The sequence below is a fragment of the Bacillus rossius genome, chromosome 7 (genome assembly GCF_032445375.1).
Source record: "Bacillus rossius redtenbacheri isolate Brsri chromosome 7, Brsri_v3, whole genome shotgun sequence".
NCBI classification, from domain to species: Eukaryota; Metazoa; Arthropoda; class Insecta; order Phasmatodea; family Bacillidae; genus Bacillus; species Bacillus rossius.
The window spans coordinates 45549143-45572533 of NC_086335.1; the positions used below are offsets into that span (position 1 = coordinate 45549143).

General features: G+C 41.5%; 1 protein-coding gene across 1 annotated transcript in view; it reads left to right on the forward strand.

Moving 5' to 3' along the window:
• Nucleotides 1-23391, forward strand: part of LOC134533956 (vitellogenin-like) — a 47185-nt gene that overhangs the window by 734 nt on the left and 23060 nt on the right. The window contains exons 2-13 of the mRNA XM_063371797.1: nt 895-918; nt 1357-1502; nt 4419-4556; nt 9227-9406; nt 10425-10673; nt 12250-12483; nt 13757-13984; nt 14635-14846; nt 17524-17692; nt 18844-19427; nt 20745-20952; nt 21844-22096. Of these exons, the coding sequence (XP_063227867.1) occupies nt 895-918; nt 1357-1502; nt 4419-4556; nt 9227-9406; nt 10425-10673; nt 12250-12483; nt 13757-13984; nt 14635-14846; nt 17524-17692; nt 18844-19427; nt 20745-20952; nt 21844-22096 (2625 nt within the window). The remainder of the gene's footprint in view (nt 1-894; nt 919-1356; nt 1503-4418; nt 4557-9226; nt 9407-10424; nt 10674-12249; nt 12484-13756; nt 13985-14634; nt 14847-17523; nt 17693-18843; nt 19428-20744; nt 20953-21843; nt 22097-23391) is intronic.

A 23391-nucleotide genomic window follows, 5' to 3' on the forward strand; every position in this document is an offset into this window, starting at 1 on the left:
TAGCCCACGCAGTGCTGGGCCCAGGAATTTTGGATTTTCCCGAGATGTTGCTACAGGTTCCAATACAGCTTCCGTTTTTTTTTTTTTTTTTTTTACATATAATAGGACTTGGCTTTGGGTTACATGAACTCGGAGTATATAGCTGTGTTTATTGCCTGCGAGACATAATCAATCAATAACTCCTGATGATTTAGAGACTGAATCATGTTAGTAAATATCAGCCTGCAGAAAAGTGAGAAATACATAGAATATATGCCTCCCAATGCTGGAATACGCATTTGAAGTTGTAGCAGAAGTACTGATTTATTATCAATAAGAAACGAAGATATTACATATGGAGCAATAAACAACTGGATAACGCTTAGTTTAACAAAGTTATACCACAACTGCAAAACGTTAAGCTCCCGTAAAAATTATTTCATTCAAATAATTGGTGGTAACAAGAGGTTACAGGGTAAATAGGACAAGTTCTAGGCAGTAGTTAAGAATTAACATCCCCAAGCCCATGTCTGTTTCCATTACGTATTTATACAGTATGGTATCATTGGCGTACGTATCTTAAATTTCAGATCTCATATAGCAACCCAAGCCAATTTCAACATCGTTAAAACACGAGGGGGAAAAAATATGGTTAAACTTGTGCCATGGGAATGCAATTATACTTCGTGTATTTTTCAAAGTTTTGTTTACCTAATTCTTTTGTAAAATGCTTGGAATACGTTCACGCACAATATTAATTTTGTTAAAAAAATTGAATTTCTCAAATTTAAGTATTTTATTTCTATTAATTATTTGCATGCAAACTTAAATGGAGTTTTTATTATGCCAAGTAAGTTTGACTTCTAACGCGCGTGCATTAATACACCCAACCTTTTTTTTTTCTCTCTGTTTCAGGATGGACGCTACAGGAAGGCCATGGTAAGCATAAAATTATTTACCGTAATTAACTACGTCTTCTTTTAAGAATGGTCTACCGGTAACTTTTATAGTTGTTCAAGCTAACAGAAAGTAGAACATAATTTGAGATCAAATAGAAGATATTATTAGGTATGTTTTTTTTTTTACGGTTGAATTATATTAGCGATGTATTTCCATGTATTGATTTATTTTTAACGTTAAGTGCCGCCTGGCACTTTGGGCTATTTATTTTTAATGTTTTTATTGTTTATAGCTATTCGTTCTTATTTCTTCTGTAGAAATACTGACATTGTGTCACCGTGTCACTAAAAGATAACCTTAGCTAGCTAGTTGAAAATATTCAACTTAGAATTGTCAAAACTATGAACCCACGGCATAAAATGTGGGTTACCGAGCCATAAACGGAAATCACGGCCGAATGTTCCCCTCCGTCGCAAGGCTGGCGGGCCAGGCAGGAGTACGTGTACCGGCTGGAAGGCAGGACCGTCGCCGGCTTCCTTAGCCTGGACAGCTTCGGCGTGGGGCTGCACTACCTGGCTAAGGCCCGACTCCAGGCCGCCTCCGACACCGTGCTGCTGCTCAAGGTGCGTGCCGTCGACACCCGCTGCTGTCGGACCTCCGCGCAGGGTGTCCACAAGGAAAAAAAAATATTTCCTACCAACTTAGGCGAGCAAAAAGTACCAGATTTAAAAAAAAGTACTAGATTATAATCTGTTATGGTTTTTAACAATTTAGGAAGTTATTATGACATTGCAATGCTCGAACTTAAATATCACACCACACACACATACATTCCATAGTTTTTTAAAAATAATTACGCTTAATAATAAAACATATTGGAGTTACTATAATATTATTATATTAAATAAAAATGTACTAGATCTGTAAAAGACAACAAAAAAAGTTATAAAAGTACTAGATCTAGTACGAAAGTACTAACTGTGGACACCCTGCCTCCGCGTTGCTCTCTTGGTAGGGTTGGTTTCGTGAGTGGCACGGTGCTGCCATCTTGTGGCGGATGGCGCGGACCAAAGTACGAGTATTAAAGGTTCAGTGAATTTTAACAATGCTCTCTTGGTAGGGTTGGTTTCGTGAGTGGCACGGTGCTGCATCTTGCGGCGGATGGCGCGGACCATAGTACAAGTACAATATGGGCAGTATTTTCATAAAATTCCTTGTTGAGAATCAGATCTATTTTTTTTTTTTTTTTTCGCTTTTAACGGAGCAGTTTCATTGTATAGTTTAACACTTTCGCTCTGCAAATAGAATGATTTGATAGTTGACGAAGCTGTTGTTGCGGCAGCGAATTCTAGCAACGGGTGCGGAAACGTAAGCGTAATTCCTGTCAAGAAATGTAGTTGAAAACTAAATTTGCGTATGTATTTATCTCCTAAAGCAATTTTTTAAAGAATTGTTTTTTTAAAACCAAAGTTCACAAAGCCAAAGGGAAACTGTTTAGTTAAACCTTTTTTTAATGAATTTTAAAAATATGGGAAGTATTTTAATAAATTTACTTGGACGAAAATCAGGTCCAAAGCCGGGGTTTAGTATTTTTCCAAGTATGTGTTTGTGTGTGTGTATGTATGTATATATATATTTATTTTATAAAAGTACGTAGCTGCTCTGGCAGCGGATGCGGAAACTGCGTGTGATTCGCGTCCAGAAATGTAGTTTAAAAACACTCTTTGTGTACTTATCATTATTAGGTTATTTGCAGCATGGAAACACACTGATAAATCAGTCGAAGAGACCTATTGGCTCGTTTCCACAAAATCTTTAAAAAGATGAAGCACTTACCTTTAATACCAAACTACTATATACTCAAGGTTACTAGTTCGAACAATTAAAATTAAGAGGGAGTTAAAACATATAGCTACATTTAATATTTTTTATTTATTTTATTTATTTATTTTACCTTGAGAGTTTGGACAGACGGGGAAAGTAGAAACATCTATCGCATGCTGAATACAGTATAGACTGTTTGCAAGACAGATGAGGTCAACGGTGCAACATAAGTTACTGGGGTAAGAACTCCATCGCATCCATTTGAAGATGGTTTATTTTTGTAAGACATTGTGATCGAAATACTTTTGACACAAAAGTGAACTTCGTTAATTTAACTGTCAAATATTCTTTTAGGGTTGAACTAGTAATTCTGATTCATTATTCCGTTTTAATGCGAATTTGACGTAGGTAAAAGTTGATGTAATTCAAAGACAGAAAATCTCAGACTAACTACAGATAAATACCTAGTCTTGCATGTTGCGCATGCAACCATCTTCGGCCTAGTATTTTCCCAAATAATTCCCAACATCAAATGATGTGAACTACATGTGTATTCGTTTACAATTGATACTTGAAATATCACCTGCTTTTTTTAAAAAAAAAAAAATGCTTTAATATTTTACTGTAACTTTACGCAGTTCATATTGATATTCAACCAAAGAGTTTTCAATCCAATTGCTCTGAAATTCAGACATTCAAAGTGCAATGAGAATGTTATAGTTTCAACAATGGGCCAACCATTGAGGTAAGCATTGAGGAAGTGTATGTGGGTTAATTTTTCCGTGTTATTTATTGAAGTAGTAATTATAAGATCCACCACCCCCCTTTACAGTGACAATAATTGGTTCGCAAATTTTTCTTCACTCCCATCAACGACTGAGTGCCATTCGTGTAGGTACCATAAAGCAGTTGACCCACTCAAAAGCAGTAGGGGTTCCGCAGTAAGAAATCAACCAGTAGGGGTTCCGCAGTAAGAAATCAACCAGTAGGAAGGCAAATGTGGGTAGAGAACATGCAGGACTGCCAAATTAATTCAAGAAATTTCCGGCTCCCTGGTGAGTACAAGTGCTTATTTATTACAAGACTTTGCCCTTTGTGGCACCTTAGAGATAAACCGGGGACGCACCACAACGCCGAACTTACAATAACGCCGAACTTACAATAACGCCGAAAACCATAACGCCGAATGCCAAATTGACTTAAACGCTGACAGCTAGAAAACTGCTGTGTACCACAACCCCGAATTACCACAACGCCGAAATACATTAACGCCGAAAAATGTCATTGCAGGACTGCCACAAAGGTTAGGTTAGGTTAGGTAAGGTTAGGTTAGGTTAGGTTAGGTTAGGCTAACCTAGGTTAGATTAGGTTGTGGTATTTCGGCGTTAAGATACATTTAACATTTTTCGGCGTTACTGTATTTCGGCGTTGTGGTACACAGCAGTTTTCTAGCTGTCGGCGTTGTAGTCAATTTGGCATTCGGCGTTATGGTTTTCGGCGTTATTGTACGTTCGGCGTTGTGGTATTTCAGCGTTGTGGTAACGACCCAGATAAACCTCATGAGGTACAGCATTGGATGCGTTAAATCCTTTTTTTTTTTGTGTGTGTGTGTACATACATGGGGTTTTTTTTTTTTTTTTTTCCCTGGAGGCCCGTGTGTCCATGTCCACACACACACTGCTGCGTGTTCCAAGCGTGTTGAACGCGGCCCGCAGGTGGAGGACGCCTGGTACACGCGGCTGCACGAGGACATGGCCGACTCGTGGTGGCAGCGTGCGGAGCGGCCGGGCGAGGACTGGCAGCCGCTGCCGGTGTCCGGCACCACCGCCGTCGTCACGCACGAGGACGGCGTCGTAAGTGCTTCCTTCGAGTCGCGATGCGCGCGCATCGTGCAACGACATTTATCACTGCATGATCAAAATGGCTACCTACGTACAAATGAAAAAAATTACGCATGTGCTTGTAAATCTTATACTTTAGTGATTGATAATCGAATAACGGTCAATATAATTAAAAAACATTAATTTTGTTTTGTTAATATTAGTCATATAAAATTGTGTTTATAAACTTTTTTTTCAAGTGTATTTATATAAGTGAGGTTATGTTCCCGTATGTATAATTTATTTTCATTATAAATTATTACATTATTATTTTAAAAATTATAATAAACATTCAGATTATTTATTGATTTTAATTTTTTTAATTTTGAAAGCATATCAACTATTTTAATAAATTAAATAATTTAATTTATGCATGGTTTTATATTAATACTGAATTTTTTTGTAATTGAATTTATACTTTACCAACCGTATTTATAATATCACACCAGTCCCATTATTATTATTTTTTATTATTAATTTGCATGTAAAGGGCATAGTCAACCACAGGTTAGCTGAATGGGTTAAGGGAAAGTGAGGAGCAATGATGCTGGGATGGGTTGCCCCAGCCTCTCACTGTAGCCCTTCCTCAACCGCCTCCGAGTCGCGATGAATTGGCGTGTCCATTTCCCGATCCTGGGGGGGGGGGGGGGGTGTTCAGTTGCTGGTCCCTCAAGGGATTTCATTTAGCGTATTGTAGATTGCACGGGAGATAACTTGTTATCAAGATGTAAGGTCATCAGCAGATGTGGCGACGTTCGAAATACGGGCTATTTCTCTGCATCAGGATGAACTACACACACTGGTAAGTCAATTGATCAGTTTAATATGTATTTCGCCGCTTCCAAAATTTTAGCTTCCGTAAGTATTGCGTGGATTTGACCGTATGAAATTTCTAATATTGTGACTATTTCTCGGCCTTAAATACGTCGCTGAACTGTCCGTGATACAGTGAGCACTTATTTCAAATGTGTGAGGGTGTCCATTCTATTGTGTAATTATCTCCAGATAATAACACAAATTTCGCATGTATCAGAGAATTAATTGTGGCTCGTCGCCTCGTGTTCGTCAATGAGGGGTCGTTAGGTTCGGCAGATATCGTGAGATGAACGACGGAATGAATTGGTGAGGAGAACAAGATCTCCCTGAGAAAAAAACACTGGTCCCCGGCAACGTCTGCCGTGTTCCGCGCGAGGTTGTATTTGGCTCGAAACGGGGAAGTCGCGCGTTTCTCGGATATTTGTTCTCGTGGAAAATGTTCTGTGCTCCGTGCCCCATCGGGCGTAATTATAATTTAGACGCAACCTGAATGATGGTCAGCTCTGATATTACCACAGTACTCGAACCATTTCAATACTACCATATGACATATTCTGATGCAAAGATATCGGCTGTTGTGGAGGTTTTTTCTTTTTCTTTCTATGAATGAAACAAGCGTGCGTAAACCAAAGTGAGGAAACTGTCGGAGAGCGATCTTTTAGATCTGCTGATTCAGATGTACAATTGCTGACTTTGAGGTCAGACTGGTCAAAGTCAGCGTGCCCTAGTTCACCCGCAACTTTCAAGAGCGAGTCTGATCAGATAACACTCGTCGGAAGCAGAATTTTTTTAATTTTTATTTTGCGATTGTAGATACGGAATGGTGATCTTTTAACCAGCGCTTTAAAGAAGTGACTTTCTTGCATTTCAAGTGGAGAGCAAATTCCAATGCTATTCTTATTATTCTGGTTCAGTTTAAAAGACATGTAAAAATTATTGTTTCGTCCATAAAGAAACAATGACTGAATATTCAATTTTATACGTCGTAAATTTTATTTTATGGTGTTCAACTTCGCGCGATTTTGCGCAGAGGCTTAAGACTTTGGGATCGCCAATATTATCGTGGAATCCGAACTAAATTGACACAAGTCACAGCAGGATGTTGGGTTAGAACCCACGACATTTCGCCATAAGAACGTGACGCGTTAGCGATTACGGCCGCTGGGGACCCTTTACGTCATCCAAGATGTACTTAGAGGATAGGAAAGGTCACATCGTGCTGAATGACGAGAATATAAAAACAAAAATAGAATCTGAACTACTTGACAGAATTCGATGTGTTTTGTTTTGTCGGCTAGATATCTTCATTACGGAGACCTCAATGTACATAAATAGTCAATACAGTGTATAATTGTTTTTAATTGCAAACTGTTTTTTGATAAAATAAGGGCTTTAATCTAAAAATAAACTAATATGAAACAATTAGGCTATAAAATTATTAAAATCACATAATAAAAGCCTTTATAGTAACCAAATCATAAGGAAAAAATTAATACTGCAATTTTAAGCTAATTTTAACTTATTCGAACATTATATTATGTATTTGTAATGGAAAATCATTGAAGTACCTATATTTGCTATTTTAGTATTGATTTTTATCTTGGGAATGAATATAACTGTATTCAATAGACACTATGTTATGGTTTCGAAAAATCTCTTAATATTTTATTTCTGTCTTAACGAATTAAAATATTTGATATATAAAATTAATAAATTTCTGTGGAATAAATATTGATGCAATCAATATGGTGCGTTCCGGTTCATAATTTTTTTTCTTTTTCGCATTCATCAAAACGGTCTTATTTACATTGGAAACTTTTACTGCCTCTTATCAAACACGTGCATATTCACGTTTACAAACTACCTGCCTACACTGAGTTTACAAACTCCATAAATAAGGAATTTCCGGTAACTGGTTGACACAGACTAGTGATTGGCAGAACGATTCAATTGACCGAATCGATTCATTTGAATCAGTTTATTGAAATGAATATTTTGAAAGATTCGTTCGTTTTATTATTTTAGTTCTGACTACTGACAGCGGGATATGGCACAGCCCAAGAGTCAAAGCTCGTTCACCCGTTCAAGTGTTCGTTACGTCCAGACGACAGGCCTCGTCGCCTGGCCGGTTATCGCAATCTGGTATAGCTGGAAATCCAGATATCTAACTGTGTACTGACTACTACAAAAAAAAAAATACGCGCGTGAACACATTTCAAAGCTCTCGCTGATATATTTAGTAAACAAAACCTAGACAATCCATGAATGATAATTGTAGCGCAGTACTTGCTGAGTCGCTAATCAGCACTCCCATCCCTTTCCATGCTACCATTTTTTTCTTTGATTAGTTATCGTGTGCCCTTGTGAACTTGCGGACACTGCAATTTCTGATTGCTCTGACTCTTGACTTCATGGGTCATTTTAAGGAACGAATCAAACTGGCGGGTTTACTTTCATTGTTCTCTCTGTTCAGCTTTCGAGAAATCAACTCTCAAAGACCGATTCCTTACATTACGAACCAATCATGTGATTTCGTTCGCTCAAAAAATCTTTCTTTTTTGAACGAATCGTTCGCGAAAGACACGTCATTAATAGACCAAAACCAAGCAGTCCTATGGAGAAACCTAAGTCGAATAAGCTCTTGTCGCATATTTCTCGAGATAATTATAGCCTACTGGAAATATAGATTATGAAGGTCAGTATTGTTCACTCGCCGGTATTTCACTCTCACGTGTCACTGCCATTGCCGCAAAAGTTTTCCAAAGTACGATACTGACTTGCATTCACAGTGACTGCTGTAAGTTTGACCAAAGTTACGTTACGCATTTCCCATGATTACTCTGGCTCACATTTGGCGTAATATGTTCTCTTCATGTTTGTGTAGTTGATTTTTGACTATAACTGACTAGAGGTCGTGAAGGGCGTACCTGGAGCACTGTAGTCCAGTCATGAACGAGGAGCAGACATATTCGAGATTTTTAAGCTCAGAAAAAGTTTTCCATTCACACAGACATCTTAACTTCGTTGAAGTTCGTTAGAAACACATTCACAAGGCAGGTTGGCGATTCATTTTGGTTCGTTTCGGGAATCATTTAGAGTTTTAACGTTTTGTTAGCAAATTCTTGTTCAGAAAGGAAGAAATATTTTGATTTCGTAAACTTTTCGTCACGTTATTCAAGTCCAACTGTGCGAGGTGGTCGTGGCTGCCAGCAAAGGCGCCGATCTGTAGGATTATCAAGGGGAATTGGACCGTGGGGGGGGGGGGGGGGGGGGGATGCGCGTGGAAGCATCCAGACGGCCCGATGCGGTGCTTGTGTGAAGTCTAACTGCCCATATTTTGGCCTACGTGGTGGATGCGACAAGCAGAAAACTTGGTAACATACGGAAAGTTTTCCTTTTAAGACGTATAGTTTCGACGTGAACCCCGTTCCGCAGTGACGCTCTCGCGAGCGCATAGGCGGGCCAGCGCATGGCCCCCACATTCGATTACGGGCCCGGGACCCAGGATCGGAGACATCCTCCCCCCCTCCCCGTCCCACAATTTTACAGTCACGTGCTACATTATGACTGAATGGTTATTTCTTACCTACACTCTTTTTAGAATGTTATTTAACCTGAAAATAGAGGGTGCAATTATGGTTACTATTTTATAAGTTCAAACTAAGCTTTATTTATAAGATTATTTTACTTGAAAATAACCACAGCGAGTGTGTATATGTTTATTTCACACACTGAGATGAAACTAAACGGGGCTGGGCACAGGGGTCCACCCAGCCCCGCCCTTGCGGGGGGCCATGGTTCAACGACGAGGGCCGGTGTTGTCGCAGGTGCGGAGCGTGGCGCACTCGCCGGAGCTGCCCGAGTGGGAGGTGAACTTCCTGCAGGGGATCGCCGGCCACCTGCAGGCCGACCTGTCGAGGGGAGTCGACCTGGCGGGCCCCGAGCTGCCCGGCGCGCACTCCCGCCGGCGTAAGACCCCGGCCACGGCCGTCTACAAGGTCATGGAGGTGAGAGCGGACCCACCACGCTCACCCTCCAGTCATTTGCCCCGTCGCAACCGGGGGGGGACGGGGGGGGGGGGGACACGTCCCCCCCAATAATAAAAGTCTTCAATTTCGTCCCCTCCAATAACATATTTAGTTTTGTAGTTATATTAAAAATATGATTTCTGTGATATAACGCACATGTTGCGCATGGTGCATTTAGTCCAATCGTGGTAATATGAGCACTGTGTTTTTACAAATTTCTTCTCTGAAAATATTTTTTATAAAAAATCTATTATATATTGCAACCAACTATAATTAGAATATTTAAGAAAGAAAAATGCCTAAAAACCACCTTTTTGCACCTTCAAACCCCAAATTTTCCCGGGGGAGGACCCCCGTACCCCCGCTTTTTTTCCCAGGGGATGGATATTCCTCAACAACTACATCAATTGCAGTCCCCCCAAAAAAATATATCCTTGCGACGCCCATGTTTGCCCTAAACGATTTTCATTTATTTGCCACGACGGACACAAACCGCAAAGCAAGGTAGATAAAAAAGAGTGGCAACTCAAATCTGTAACCAACGCTCCTTGTTTTTTTAGGCAATCCTGGACTTGAGGCAACCTAACAACCTGAAAGTCTGGTCGGGGGGTATGTGTTAATGAGGCGGAACACTCGTTAACATTTCATTGAAAACTGTGGATTTGAGCGGAGACCGTAACATTATGTGGCGGAGATATTAACGTAAAGGTGATGTAATACCAGCGAGCGTCGCGCTCGTCATCACCCCTACCAGACGGCGCTCTTAGTCATTTTCCTTAAATACTAAAAAATTATCTACACATGTTCTCCATTTAAATAATTTACCTTTATATTTGTTTACCGTAAAAACGTTTACAAAAATATTGTTACATATAAGTGTTTATTTTGGGACATTGGGATCCAGTGTTCGTACCCAGACTATGACTTCACAGTGGTCAGGTTCGTCACCAGGCGGAGCTGCTGGAGCTGCAGTACCGTCCCGTGCGCCGTGTTCCAGAACGGGGTGGCGGGCCGCTGCGAGGTGCTGTACGAGGTGGCCAAGGTGTCGCGCGCGCACGCGGCGCTCGGCTCCGACTGGCCCGACGGCGCCGGGGCGGGGGGAGCGTGCGGCGGCCGCGGCCTGCTCGAGCTCACCAAGACCACCAACTACAGCCGGTGCGAGCGAGGCGCCGAGTACCACGTGGGGCTGCCCGCCAGCGCCGCCGACTGCAACGCGGGGAGCAACCTGTGCGGCGACTACTGGCAGGTCAGTTTCTCGGGACCACCGGTTCTCGGCTCCCGGTGTGCGACATTCGGGTGGGAGCAATTTCCGCGGCTGGAACGGAAACTGGTAACCTCGGTGCTGCCGTCTGTGCCGGATGGCGCGAGCCAAAGTTCACAAAGCCAAAGAGAACCTTTATAGTGTTAACTGTTTAATGAATCTTAACAAGATGGGGCAGTATTTTAATAAAATTCTTAGTCGAAAATCAGGTCCAAAGCTGGTCTTATCCATTTTTTTATAGTTTAAAATTTCGGTCTGCTAATAAAATGACTTTATAGCCGATGTAGCTGCTCTGGCAGAGAATTATAGCTGTGGGAGTGGAAACTACGTGTGATTTGCGTCAAGAAATGTAGTTGAAAACACAGTTTATGTATATTTATCACTCTCGGTATTATTTTAAAGAATTCAATATTAAATTTTGTGTCAATGTTAATTATTATAAGTGTATTTGCAACATAAGGACACATGAATGTTCTCATTACCGCTGTTAGATGTTAAACATCTCAGGCAACTACTGAAAGACTTGCTCATAATTTTTTTATCACAATGTGAATAATTGATATCTCTTTACACTGCAAATGATGTTAGAAATATTCTTGGAGGGGGAAGGCCAATGGCACTGAATTCCTCATTTTTAAAACTTACTTTCAAATAAATGAAAAGTATTTATGTGTGTGTGTATTTATATTTCTAAGATATTTTCAAGACTTCTTAAGTACACCAACATACTTGGAAGGACAAACTACATCAATTGCTGCCCAAATAATAGGGCCCTAATTCCAGATCATAAATGAGTTCAGTATTTTATATGTGGTTGCTTAAATGAAGCCTATTTATTTTGTAAGTACAGCACAAAAATTTTGTATTATATAGATTTTTTAAAAATATTTTTAACAGTTGGGTTCCCTGCTAGTTGGGGCCCTGCACACAGGTGCACTAACTTATACTTCTCTCATCCCTGTCATCAACAGTAGTTGCGTAAATGTGACTTGCACAGGTAACCATAAGTGTCAGTGTCAAGACACAGAACTCCAGAGGTTCCAGGTATGTACGAATTCCAGTTCATATTGGTTATGGTATTCTTTGATTTAGGCCATGACCGAGTTGTGTTTTAGTAATCCTGATATGTGTCGTTGTGTTTTACAATCTCTAATGACCTTGCTGTTTTGAGACATTTAGCCATTCACTAGTTTCCATGTCTTCAATTACATTGATAAAATGGATTTATGATGGTTAAAATACCATGCACAAATTTGTGAATCGGGTATATCTTAACAGGTACTAATTACTGCATAGATAGTTGTTCCAGTTTTTTTTAGTCGAAATTTTTCTATCATTATTCGTTTTCATTTTAAATTTTTCTTCTAAGAAATCAATTGGTGATCGTGCTTCTGGCTTGCTCGAAAGTGAGGAGCGGGGCGCTCAACATTCCTTCTCTCTCGATTTGGCCATGGAGTGCCCCGCTCCTGAGCATTGCAGCTTTAGTTAAGCTCTGATTACACTAGCATCTGTGGAAGAAGTTTAACTTGGAAAACGGGCGTGCGTGTCGGGACGCTCGCAGCGCGTGTTCGTGACGAGGATGCGAGGCTGCGGGGACCTCAAGGACTTCACGGTGCTGGACTCTGTGGGCACGTCGCGCCAGCTCGCCAACTTGCACCTGCACGGCGACTCGGGCGCCGCGGTCAGCTCCTACCTCAACCTCAGCCTGGTGTCGGCCGGCCCCGTCGAGAGCTTCCTCCCCACCGTATCCCACCCCAGCGTGCAGAGGAACCTCGTCTACCTGTTTAGGCCACAGGTGGGTACACTGACCCTTGCAGCTCACCTGAACAACGCTCGAGTGTTTTCTTTCAATCAAGAACACGTCAAAACATAAAACTACTCGCCTGGCTGGATTGCACAAGGTCTAAAGAGCACAGGGGCACTAAGGGTTTCATGTGCCTCACACATCACAGGGCACATGGAATATTAAAGAGGCTCTATAAAGGAAAAAAAAAATAGTGTTAATATGAATGTTGCATGTAAAGTAATTTATGTGGGAAAAGCTAATAATGTGTCCAAAACCTTTCAAGAATGTTTTGAATAATATTTGTTTTTAAAGTTACGAACTGTATAAAAATCATAATAAGTTCAATTTGTAAGTCCAGCACTATGATCTGTGATGTATTATGTAAATTTTAAAATAATGTTACTTTTAATAATTTAGAGCTACCTTTGTGTTATGTTATTTAAAAGATATACAAAATTTATTGGACGTAGAAAATTGAAAGCTATATTTTGGCCAGTATTACTCTTCAGATGTTTCTGTAGAATTCCTACTAGTATTATAAATGCAAAAGTATGTTTTTTTGTCCTTTTGCGCAGCAACTGAGCAACAGATCAACATGGATTTTTTCATATAGATAGTTTATGGGTTGGAGAGTAACACAGATTACATATAATTATGAAATTCCATACGTAATGGAGTGGAAAAGAGGTAAATTCAGTTTTATAATAGAAAATCATAGGAGGTAGGTCATAGACACACAAACAGTGAGTTTGTGTCATTTCTCTCTATGTCCGCCACATGGTCATATAGTAAGGTATTGCAACTTCCTACCTTCTCCTTGGCAAAACCCATCCATTTAGTGAAGCTCGCGGCTGCTAGAGAACTAAAGGTGTTAATTTCAGTTTAGTTTTTAACTTCGTCAATAGTTGGTGTTGCCTTGAATTTGTAACGTGCTATCGTTTAGTGCGTCCGTCATGTCTTAACCTAAGGGTTACCTGCCTTCCTACAAAACAAAGCTGAAGATCGGTGTCACGGTTTTGCTGATGCGGAGCCTTGATGCATTAAGATCGTGGAATCAATGGGACTTTAAAATTAAAAGTTCCCGATTTTCAAGTGTATGTCTTACAGACTTAAAAGTCGGTAGTGATGTTCCTTATATTGTGATGTTTTTAGCGGGGGAAATGCCGGGTATTTCAAGTAGTGTAGTTATAAATGAAAAAATTTGAGGGTGTGACAGAACCTTTAGCTTTCCTCGGGCGTCGGGTTAGTCGTCTGACCGGAGGCTCGCGGCTGCTCTGCTCAGGAGCTGGAGGGGGAGAGGGCGGAGCGAGTTGCCAGGCAAGCACGGCCGCCCAGGGCCAAGCCGCACCACGAGGTGCAGCGGCCCAAGACGGCGCCCGTCATGCCGGACGCCGCCTCCAGCGAGGAGGAGGAGGAGAAGGGAGGCGACGCAGGCCTGCCACCCCCGGACGCCAACAACCCTCCGCAGCTCAAGTACTGCCCGCAGTTCCTGTCGCGCAAGGCGCCCGAGGTCAGCAGCCGTGCATCATGTCCAATACACTTTGGATCCGGTATCGGTTATAAGGGTACCTATGCCTGTAATGTCATAATTCAGGTTGCATTGCAGAGCCATCTCTAAATAGAACAGTATTACTGGTTTTCTCAAATGATTACTTGAATACTCATAAATAATTTTTTTTGTTTTTTTCACTTCTTTTAAATATCAAATATTTTTTATTACAGTTAGGTATTTCATATAATTATCTTCTCAAATGGCTTTTTTTTTTTTTTTCTTGCCTTCCGAATAGTTGCAACGGTGCTTAAAAAGAATCGCTGATGTAGCCTTTTGTGAAAGTACGAGTCGTTAATAATCTTTTGTGCATCCTTGTGGTCTTTAATGAGTTTGCGGTGCAATATTTCGGTAAAAAATGTAACATAGCCAGCCACTATGTTCTATGTCATTTTATGTTTAACCTTTACTGTCAAGTAATTAACTGCATGTTGAAAAATAGGAAACAGCCTATAAATAAAAAGTGTTTGATGTTACACACGGCTGGTTTCTCGCTGAATTCAACCTCAATGTTAAATAATCCTTTGGTTAGAGGCTGCATCAGTAAAGGACTCCTTCCTTGCAGATTTGTTCTCGTGTTTGATGTATCGAACGATTGTGGATGGATGCAGGCCGAGCGCCGGTCCCGCCTCGTGAGCGACTTCCGCGCCACCGTCCTGGAGGTGGCCGCCGAGATGGACGACCCCCAGCAGCTGCTGGGCAAGATGACCTTGGAGCGACTGGAGGGGGCTGCCGTCACCTGCCGCTCCCTGACGCGCTCCGAGCTGCAGACCGCCATCGGCGACCTGCTCGACCAACCAGAGGGACACTCCCACACCGAGAGGTACTGTCTGCTGATGGATACAGATCGGCCTTTCAAGCAGGGGCATAGCCAGGGGGGGTTTTAGGGGTTCAACCCCCCCCCCCCCCCCTTAGCACCAAATCTTTAATTTCTTATTCATCACTCAAACAAATGTCATATTAAAATTAATAAAATTTGTACCATTACACTATTTTGATTTAAGTACCGAAAACTGCTAAAATAGCACTATTTTACACCTTAAAATCCAAATTTTCCCGGGGGAGGACCCCCGGACCCCCCACTTTAATACGTGGGGGGGGGGGGGGGGGGGGCGCATGCTTCTTAACATCCGCCATACACAAATCCTGTCTACGCCACTGCTTTCAAGCTGTACTGAAGAAAAAAAAATTATACACACAGACACTGTGTGACGCCACAGGCAAAATGAAAACTTCACAGATATAGGTATAAAATTATGAACGTGTTTAAGAATGTGTAGATACAAGTATGCAAGTTACTATAATTAGAGACGAGATTTCGTGGTTTTATTTTTAGTCCAATTTTGTTTTCAGAACAGAGGATTTCTGTGTTATTTTTTGTATTTTTGTAAAAGCAGTTTTGTAATACTTATTCCACCAAAATAGTGGTAACATTTACGTGCAGCACTTTTACGATAAAATAATTTGTAATAAATTGGTTTAAAACAGATGCATTCAGAACAGTAATAATAAAATAACAAGTATTTGTAGTTTAAAAGTGATTCAATAAGAGATGCACAATAAAATAAATAAAAAATTTATTTTTCTGTTCCATGCACTTTGGTACAATTTTTTTTTTTTTTTTTTGTGAAATAACATTATTATTTTAGATTCGAACATTAAAAGTTTACTTTCTTATGATTTGAATTAATTTGTGGTAAAATGCTACTTAATTTCATGATATAACTTGCATTTCGGTTATATGCGGTGTTATAATATTCTTTTCAAAATTATTTCAATTTTTATCGCAATTCACCATACAATCTTGTCCCTAGCTATAATGCGAACATGCCATTGAGTGCCCCACTCCTGAAACTTCTACCCCTCTCTCCATTGAGCGTGCCACACTCCTGTTCATTGCACTTTTAGTTACACTTTTAGCGTAAAACTTTTCCTTGCACTCTGATCATGTCATCGCTTCGACTTACCGTACAAGGAAGTGTCACTTGAAACTGTTGGTTCTCTGATTTGGAGCAATTGGTACTGTTTCAAATTTAGAGTGTAAGTTCCACGGTGGTTGTCGTCTGTAAAACGCCACTCTCAATGAATATGTTGTTGACTTAGAGGTAGGCCGATAAAATGGATGAGAGAGAGAGAGAGAGAGAGAGAGAGAGTGAGAGAGAGAGACGGAACAACCGGGGGGTGGGGGAAGTTTCTTTTAATTTTTTTTTTTAGAAAACAATATCACCCAATATAAGCCCACAGACTTACGACAATGGTGGGTGATGGGTGATCCGACCACTATAGATATAGTAATGATTAGAATCCAAAAATTACGCAAATTGTTTTAGGTCAGAGTTACGTCTCGTTAAAAACAAGGTCATAAAGACATTTAACACACAATGACACGTAGAAATATTGATAAAGAAACCAGCCATGGCCTATAGTAATATACCATTCAAAACTTTTCTCAAAGTGGTTTTGAGGAACCAAAGAAAATGTAAATCAGTATGGCTGTACTAAGATTCAATCACTGGTCCTCTATAAAGCAATTCTAGTTTCTTACCAGTGAACCAGCTTGTTCATTTTCACGAATTAATAATGCAAACGTAGAATGCAATCACACTTATATGGTACTTGATTTTTTTTCTCAAGATCTAAAGGCATTTGTTACCATTTGGTTTATTAATGTGAAAGATCAAGATGCCATATTAGTTTTAACAGTTTTTAGGCTATTAAAATTTTGTATTGTTCCAATGTTGACTACATTGAAGCATAGTATATAATTTTATGGAATGCCAAAAGTAAATTTTGATGAGCTGCTACACGTAGCTTACCCTATTAAATCATTGTCATTTAGTATTAAATTCGTTTTTGGGAAAAAGTATAGCTTTACTAATACTGTAAACATACACTGCTATTATTTGTGCTTTGTGAATCTTTTAATGTCTGATCTATGTTCATATGATACTAAATTTTCAATGCCAAACAATAAAATAGTACATATTGGTAAACTGCTGTAACCAATACAGCATCCATCAGTTTCCATCCCTCCCAACCTTTAAGGCCCCGACCTACCTGGGCTCACGCACTGTGTGCAGACCTTCAGAAGAAACCATACAATTTGAAAACTGCTCAAGATATCCGAGTGAGGTCTGTTTGCAAAAAAAAAAATTTTAAGGATTCACTTTGGGGCGCATGAGTAGTTCTTTTTCCGTATTTCATTTTAAAAACCGTTTTTTTAATCATGAAAATTTCTAAAAAGCATGTTTTGAGAATTATTTTCGTTCATGCAACACCTGTTGAAGATTCTTGAACGCAACCCAAGGGACTCTCATTACACCATCATCTTCATCTCAGTGCCATATGATGTTGGCGTTGCCGCTCATATTTCGTAGTTGCCCCATGCACGAAGGGAAGACCGCGTGCCAGTCCAGAGCTAGGGCGAGCGTCGCACTGACCAATGTACCTCGCGCGAGTGTGTCCCTCTGAGAGCGGTCCCGTGTGCCCGGCGCCACCAGGAAGCTGGCGATGGACGTCCTGGCGATGTGCGGCACCCACCCGTCGTTCCGCCTGCTCAAGGAGCTGGTGGAGTCGGAGAGGATCGGCGCGGACTCTGCCGCCGACGTGCTGTCGTCGGTGCCGCACCACCTCTCCGCCCCCACCCAGTCGCTGCTCGAGGAGTTCGGGGTGAGCGAGACCTCCCTCGGGATGACGAGCATTTTTCCATCACTGCGTTCCTTCCACGGAATTCTTGTGCTGTCTTGATACTTTAGTTTGAATGTGTTCGTCTGTGCGGTCGTTGTCGCGTTGTCCACGATACCCTTTTTTTAGTTTCGCTGTTGGGTTCATCTGTTCGACATCAGCTGATTCAGGTTCGTTCTCTCTGTGGGTGTGTGTTTTCATTTTTGTTTCTAAGTTTGCATTCTTGATTTTTTTTTTTCCTCCCATGACAAACAGTGCAAAACTGCAATGGTGTATGTCCGAGAAACTGTATTAAATCGAAATTCCCCATTGCATGAATAGTTTGAAGAAATCACGGAGGGCTTGTTTTAATTACCTTGTCGTCGCCACAATGTGTCTAGCGCAGAATATAGTGTGTGTATGACTCTTAGATTGGAATATAGGGTTGTTGCCAGATTGATACTACCTAGTTTGTTAACATTTACATTATTATTTCGTATACTATCGGTAATTATGATAAGTTTTAGTATATTTTATGTTTCACCAATTTTTTTATTGTGTTAAGAAAATAAATTAGTGCCTTTTAAATAGTTTACGGTTATATTTTAAGTGATAACATTATGAGAAAAAATATATCAATTATAAACATAAATTATTATTTTATAGGAGTAACTTTTTTTAGCAATCGGTCACTATTAATAACAAGGCACTCCATTAATTAATTTATATGTTCGATCAGAGCTCAAATTTGGAATACTGAAATATATTTAAAAAATTAAAGGTAAAAATTGTTGGAACCAAATTGGCATCAATCTGATAAATTTTATTAGAAGAGAGAATTGAAGATGATCAAATGATGTTCTTGATTAAATAAAACAAAAAATTGAATTTCAAAAAATCTCATTTCAAATTTTACTCCTACAAAGAATTTTTCTTTAATAGATTAAAAAAAAATATGTTTTAATTATAAATTTGTACCAAAAAACATTTGTTCTCTTTTCATGTATCTGGCTACAGAGCGCACTGAAATATGAACAGTGCTAATGGCAAAAGAGAAAGAGAGAGAAAGTGTGCACTGCTGTCTGAGGATGAGACGCGCTGTAGGTATGAAACACTCAGGTTAGTCGACTTGTAGCAGACCCTGAGCCTGTGCACAGGACCTGCTGAGCAGCGCGGCGGTGAAGAAGGACCAGCAGCTGCTCATCTCCACGGCGCTGGCCTTCTCGAACCTGGTGCGCGCGGCCTGCGCCAACCCCAGGACCCGGAGGGCGCGCTACACGGCAGAGGTGCTCGGCGGCGACGAGTGCTCGCGCGCCCACGCCGACGCCCACCTGCGGCGGCTGGTCGCCGTGGCCAGGCAGCACCCGGGCCTGCAATCCGCCATGCTGACGGCGCTCGGCAACACGGCGCTGCCGGGGGCGCTGCCCGTGCTGGCGTCCGTCGCCGCGGGCGACTCCTCCGCCTACGTCCGCGCCATCGCCGTGTTCTCGATGCGGCACCACGCGCTCCTGCGCCCCGCCGAGACGCTGCCCGTGCTCCTGGGCGTGTTCCAGCGGCAGGAGAACCCGGCGGCCGTGCGCATGGCCGCCGTCGCGCTGCTGTGGCACTCTGGGGCGCCGCTCGCCGTGTGGCAGCGCCTCGCCATAGCCACGTGGTACGAGCGCGACCCGGCTATCGTCGCCTTCGTCGCCAGCTCGCTCAGCAGCTTCGCAAGCACCGACAGCCCCGGCTGGGAGCAGATGTGAGTGTCGTGACGATCACCTCCCTTTCTTGGCACTTGCCCTAAGTGTCAGGGGTGATATGCCATCACTTATCTGTGCACACATTTACTAAGCGCCAAAATTATCCCTTACAGGACCAACATAAGAACCCTGGCGTAGGTAGAACTGATTTGGCGCGGCTTCATATGGTGAGGTCTTTGGGAAGAGGCAGTGACAAGAGGCTGAGGGAACCCCTTAATCCATTCGGCAACTAACAATAACTCACTGCCAAGCCCCTCCAGCGAGCACTGTAGGTGCCTATCCAAACCTATCACATCTCTGGGACTCCTCAAAAAACCCAGAGCACCAGTGATTCGGACAAGGACCTGTCAGGTGTGATTGAGGGAACAAAAATAAAAAATATATATTAACATGCAACTTGGGTCTGCAAATGCTAGAAGTTGGCAGTGGATAGGTCAGGCGAAACTGGTAGCATTGTCGTCCTTATCAGAACTGTCCTTACCTTGCAGGGTTTGTGGGCCAGTTATAAATGGCTTGATGGAATTCATAAGTACATTCATACAAGTGCCCAACTATACAGTTAATTAATTATCAGCAACTCCCCTCCCTACTTACATGCACATCAACTTTCAGTAAATCACTACAGCGCTCAAGCTTTTACCCTCCTTGGATGCTCAGTTGTCGTGGCCAAGTAACACCGTCTACTGTCTCCCAATAAAAAAAATATTTGCTACTTGTCAACAGACACTCGATGGGTGAACGCTCATGTGGTAGCGATGCAAGTGGGAAGACGTAACTACAGCAGACCTCTTGTTTATAAGCATTAAATGTTGAGACTTCGGGTCTTTTAAAATCTCTAATTTACTCTAATTATTTTAAAAGAAAAATTTAACTGGTCAAAATCGTTTCAACTAGGAGAATTTTATAAAGTCTTGGTAAATTAAGATAGAGTTCTAAAAAAATGATGATACCATCTAATGATGTAGCCAGTGGCATTTATTATAAACCCAAACATTTAAAATTTTTCAAACTATTTAATTCTCCTTATTCATACGTCAAAAATATGTTTAAAATTTAATTTTGGCCACTTATGACGTTAAAATTATACATACTTTACTTATTGAAAGTTTTACCACTGAAAATGTCTTTGTGTATATGTATATGTCAAAAGTTAAATAATTATCTCAAACGGGACACCAAGTGCAAAATGCTGAACCACGCCCGTGCCAGAAATCGTCGCATTCTTATTGGAACTGTGGCTGCTGTATATTTGCTGCCCCCGCTGTCAGTCATCTATGCCCTTCATCTCGAGTGACGATGACATGTGTCCCCGCCAGGAAGAGGAACGCCCAGGCGGTCCTGAGGCTGGCGAAACCCTCCCCGACAGGACAGGAGCGCGCTTACAACCTCATCTGGAGCGCCATCTCGCAGAAGCTCAACAGCATCGTGGTGCAGCAGCTCGAGTGGATACACAACTCCAAGTTCAGCACCTGGTACTACCACTCGGCTAGCCGCCTGGGAGGCTTCTCCTGGTTCGATGGCGAGGTACGGCGAGAAACTGGATCGCGGGATGGCACTTACCCCCTTAACCCCCCCTCCCCTTCAGAAGGATAAAACATTCAGTGTGTAAAAAGACTTCTGAATTAAATTTGAGGCTTTTTTTTATTGTAAATACTTATCAAAGATGGATGTAAAGCTATTAGTAACTGAGTCTGGATATAATATCTAGATAAAGTTATTAAAATCTTTATATTAGGTTTTGTTTGCCAGATTTTATAGGGAGATGGTTTTAAGACTTCCGGCTCCCCTCCCAGAAGTCAATCCTGTAGCTGCCCCTGCGATACTCCTTACAGTGTATGCAAACCATGGAGGTATTAGTCCATGAAGCGGGTGTGTGTTCCAATGTTGAAGTTACTCCGGTAAGCAGGGCCGTAGAGTGTGTTTGCCGGGAAGGGGAGAGTGCCCCAGGGGGACCCTCCAGTTGAATTTTGAGTTTTTTTTAATTCTTGAATTTAACCTGATAGAATGAATGTCACAAGTCTACTGATAATAGAATTAATAATATAACTTACAAGTTATGTGATAACGCAGGATCATGTTTACAGTTATGGCCACAGTAATGTTTACAATCTTATGATTTTTTTTTTTTTAATACTACTTGGTTTTAAAAAAGTTATGCACTAAATAATAATGAAATTCTTTGCCCCTGGGTCCTTGGTTTCCCTTGATAGTCCTACTGTTAAGCGATTGGTAAATGAAATTGTATCTGTTCAAAAGATTATGCGTGCCACTCAAAAACCCTCCAGTTACCTCCCTTGCCCTGAGTGAGTGCACCACTTCTGGTATTTGGACGTTTCATTGCCAACTGAGCTCTACATCAGCCGCCGACTGTAAAGAAGTTTGGCTCGGAAACGAAAGAGCCGCTCGTCTCGGCAGGCCGAGCTGGACGTCGCGAACCCCGAGGCCCTGCTGGCGTCGCTGCGGGAGCTGGTCGCTCCGTCCGAGGACGCGGCGCTGTCCCGCCCGCCGCTCGGGGACCTGCCCCGGGCCACGCGGCGCGTCGCCGAGCAGCTGGGCGTGAGCCTGAAGGCCGTGCCCGCCCTCGAGGGCCTGCTGCGCTTCAAGCAGGGTGGCCTCGCGGAGCGGCTGCTGCCCTTCGGCAAGAAGCTGCGTGCCGAGCTGGCCCGAGGTGAGGGCGGGCGGGGACCTGGTGCCGATCACGTGCCAAGACACAACCCTCTCTCAACATCTTAACAGTGGGACGTAAACCAAGACGGATCCACCAGTAACATTTCACTGTCGCGTCAGCTGCGTCCACAGTGCACAGAAACGTAACAAATGGCAACTAGTGGGACTGCATTTTTAGATTATGAGAAATATTAATTATTTTCACAAATATATATTATGCTTCAAAAATAAATGCCAAAGTAATAATATAATTACTAGATATTCTTGTACTTGAAACAATTTTTTAACGTATTTTGAATGTGGCTACCAATCTCATGTAAGTAGTGACCTTACACTTTTTTTTTCTTTTAAATTATTTGTTGATCAGTAATTTCCTTCTTATTTTGAATGTCATGAGTGCAAATTTTCATCAAGCAGTACCAAGGGTGGGAAAGGAGGATGAGGGTGGTTTTTTGACTTGCCCTTTTTTTATAAATAAGTTTAAGACAGTAATTTTCCTTTAAGTAATTCAAATGCTGTGTGTGTTAAATTTCATCAAAATGTACAAACACTCTGTTTTAAGGGGATAGTAAAGGATGATGGGGGGGGGGGGGGGGGGTTTCCATTCTATTTCATGTAGACAATTGCCTACCCCTTTTTTATAAATCAAATTATAGACAGTTATTTTTCCCTTTATTTTGAATACAAAGTGGACAAAATTTCATCAAGTAGTGTCAAAGTTCTGTGGTGGAACTGAGGGATTGGGGTGGTTTTTCAAAATCTCACCTATACAGTGACCTTCCTCATGCTTCGAAAGTTCAAGTATGCATAGTTTCCTTGAAGATGGATGAAAGGTTATGGGACAAACAAATATATGTATATAGGGTTGATTTTTATTTATATATATACACACACACATAGATACATACATGTATACACACACACTAGCTACAGTACTCGGCATTGCCCGGGCTGAATACAGGGTGATATATTGTCCGTGAGCTAAAGCAAAATGGATACCGCTATATGACAGTGTGGTGGACACAGAGAAATGACACACAATTACTATGACATATGATTTTCTGTTTACCCATGACGATTGGTTGAACGGTGTAGAAGTTTATGCGCTGCACCGCCATCTAGTGGCGAGTTATATCAAAATCGATATCGCGAAAATATTCTTCGTGTTAAAATATCTATGTATATCAGTTTTCATGGCAATCAGATGAACAGTGTAGTAGGTGATGCGCAGCAGTGCCATCTAGCACAAGTAACAAACAAATGGATGACATATAACCTTCTCCATGAAAAAATACT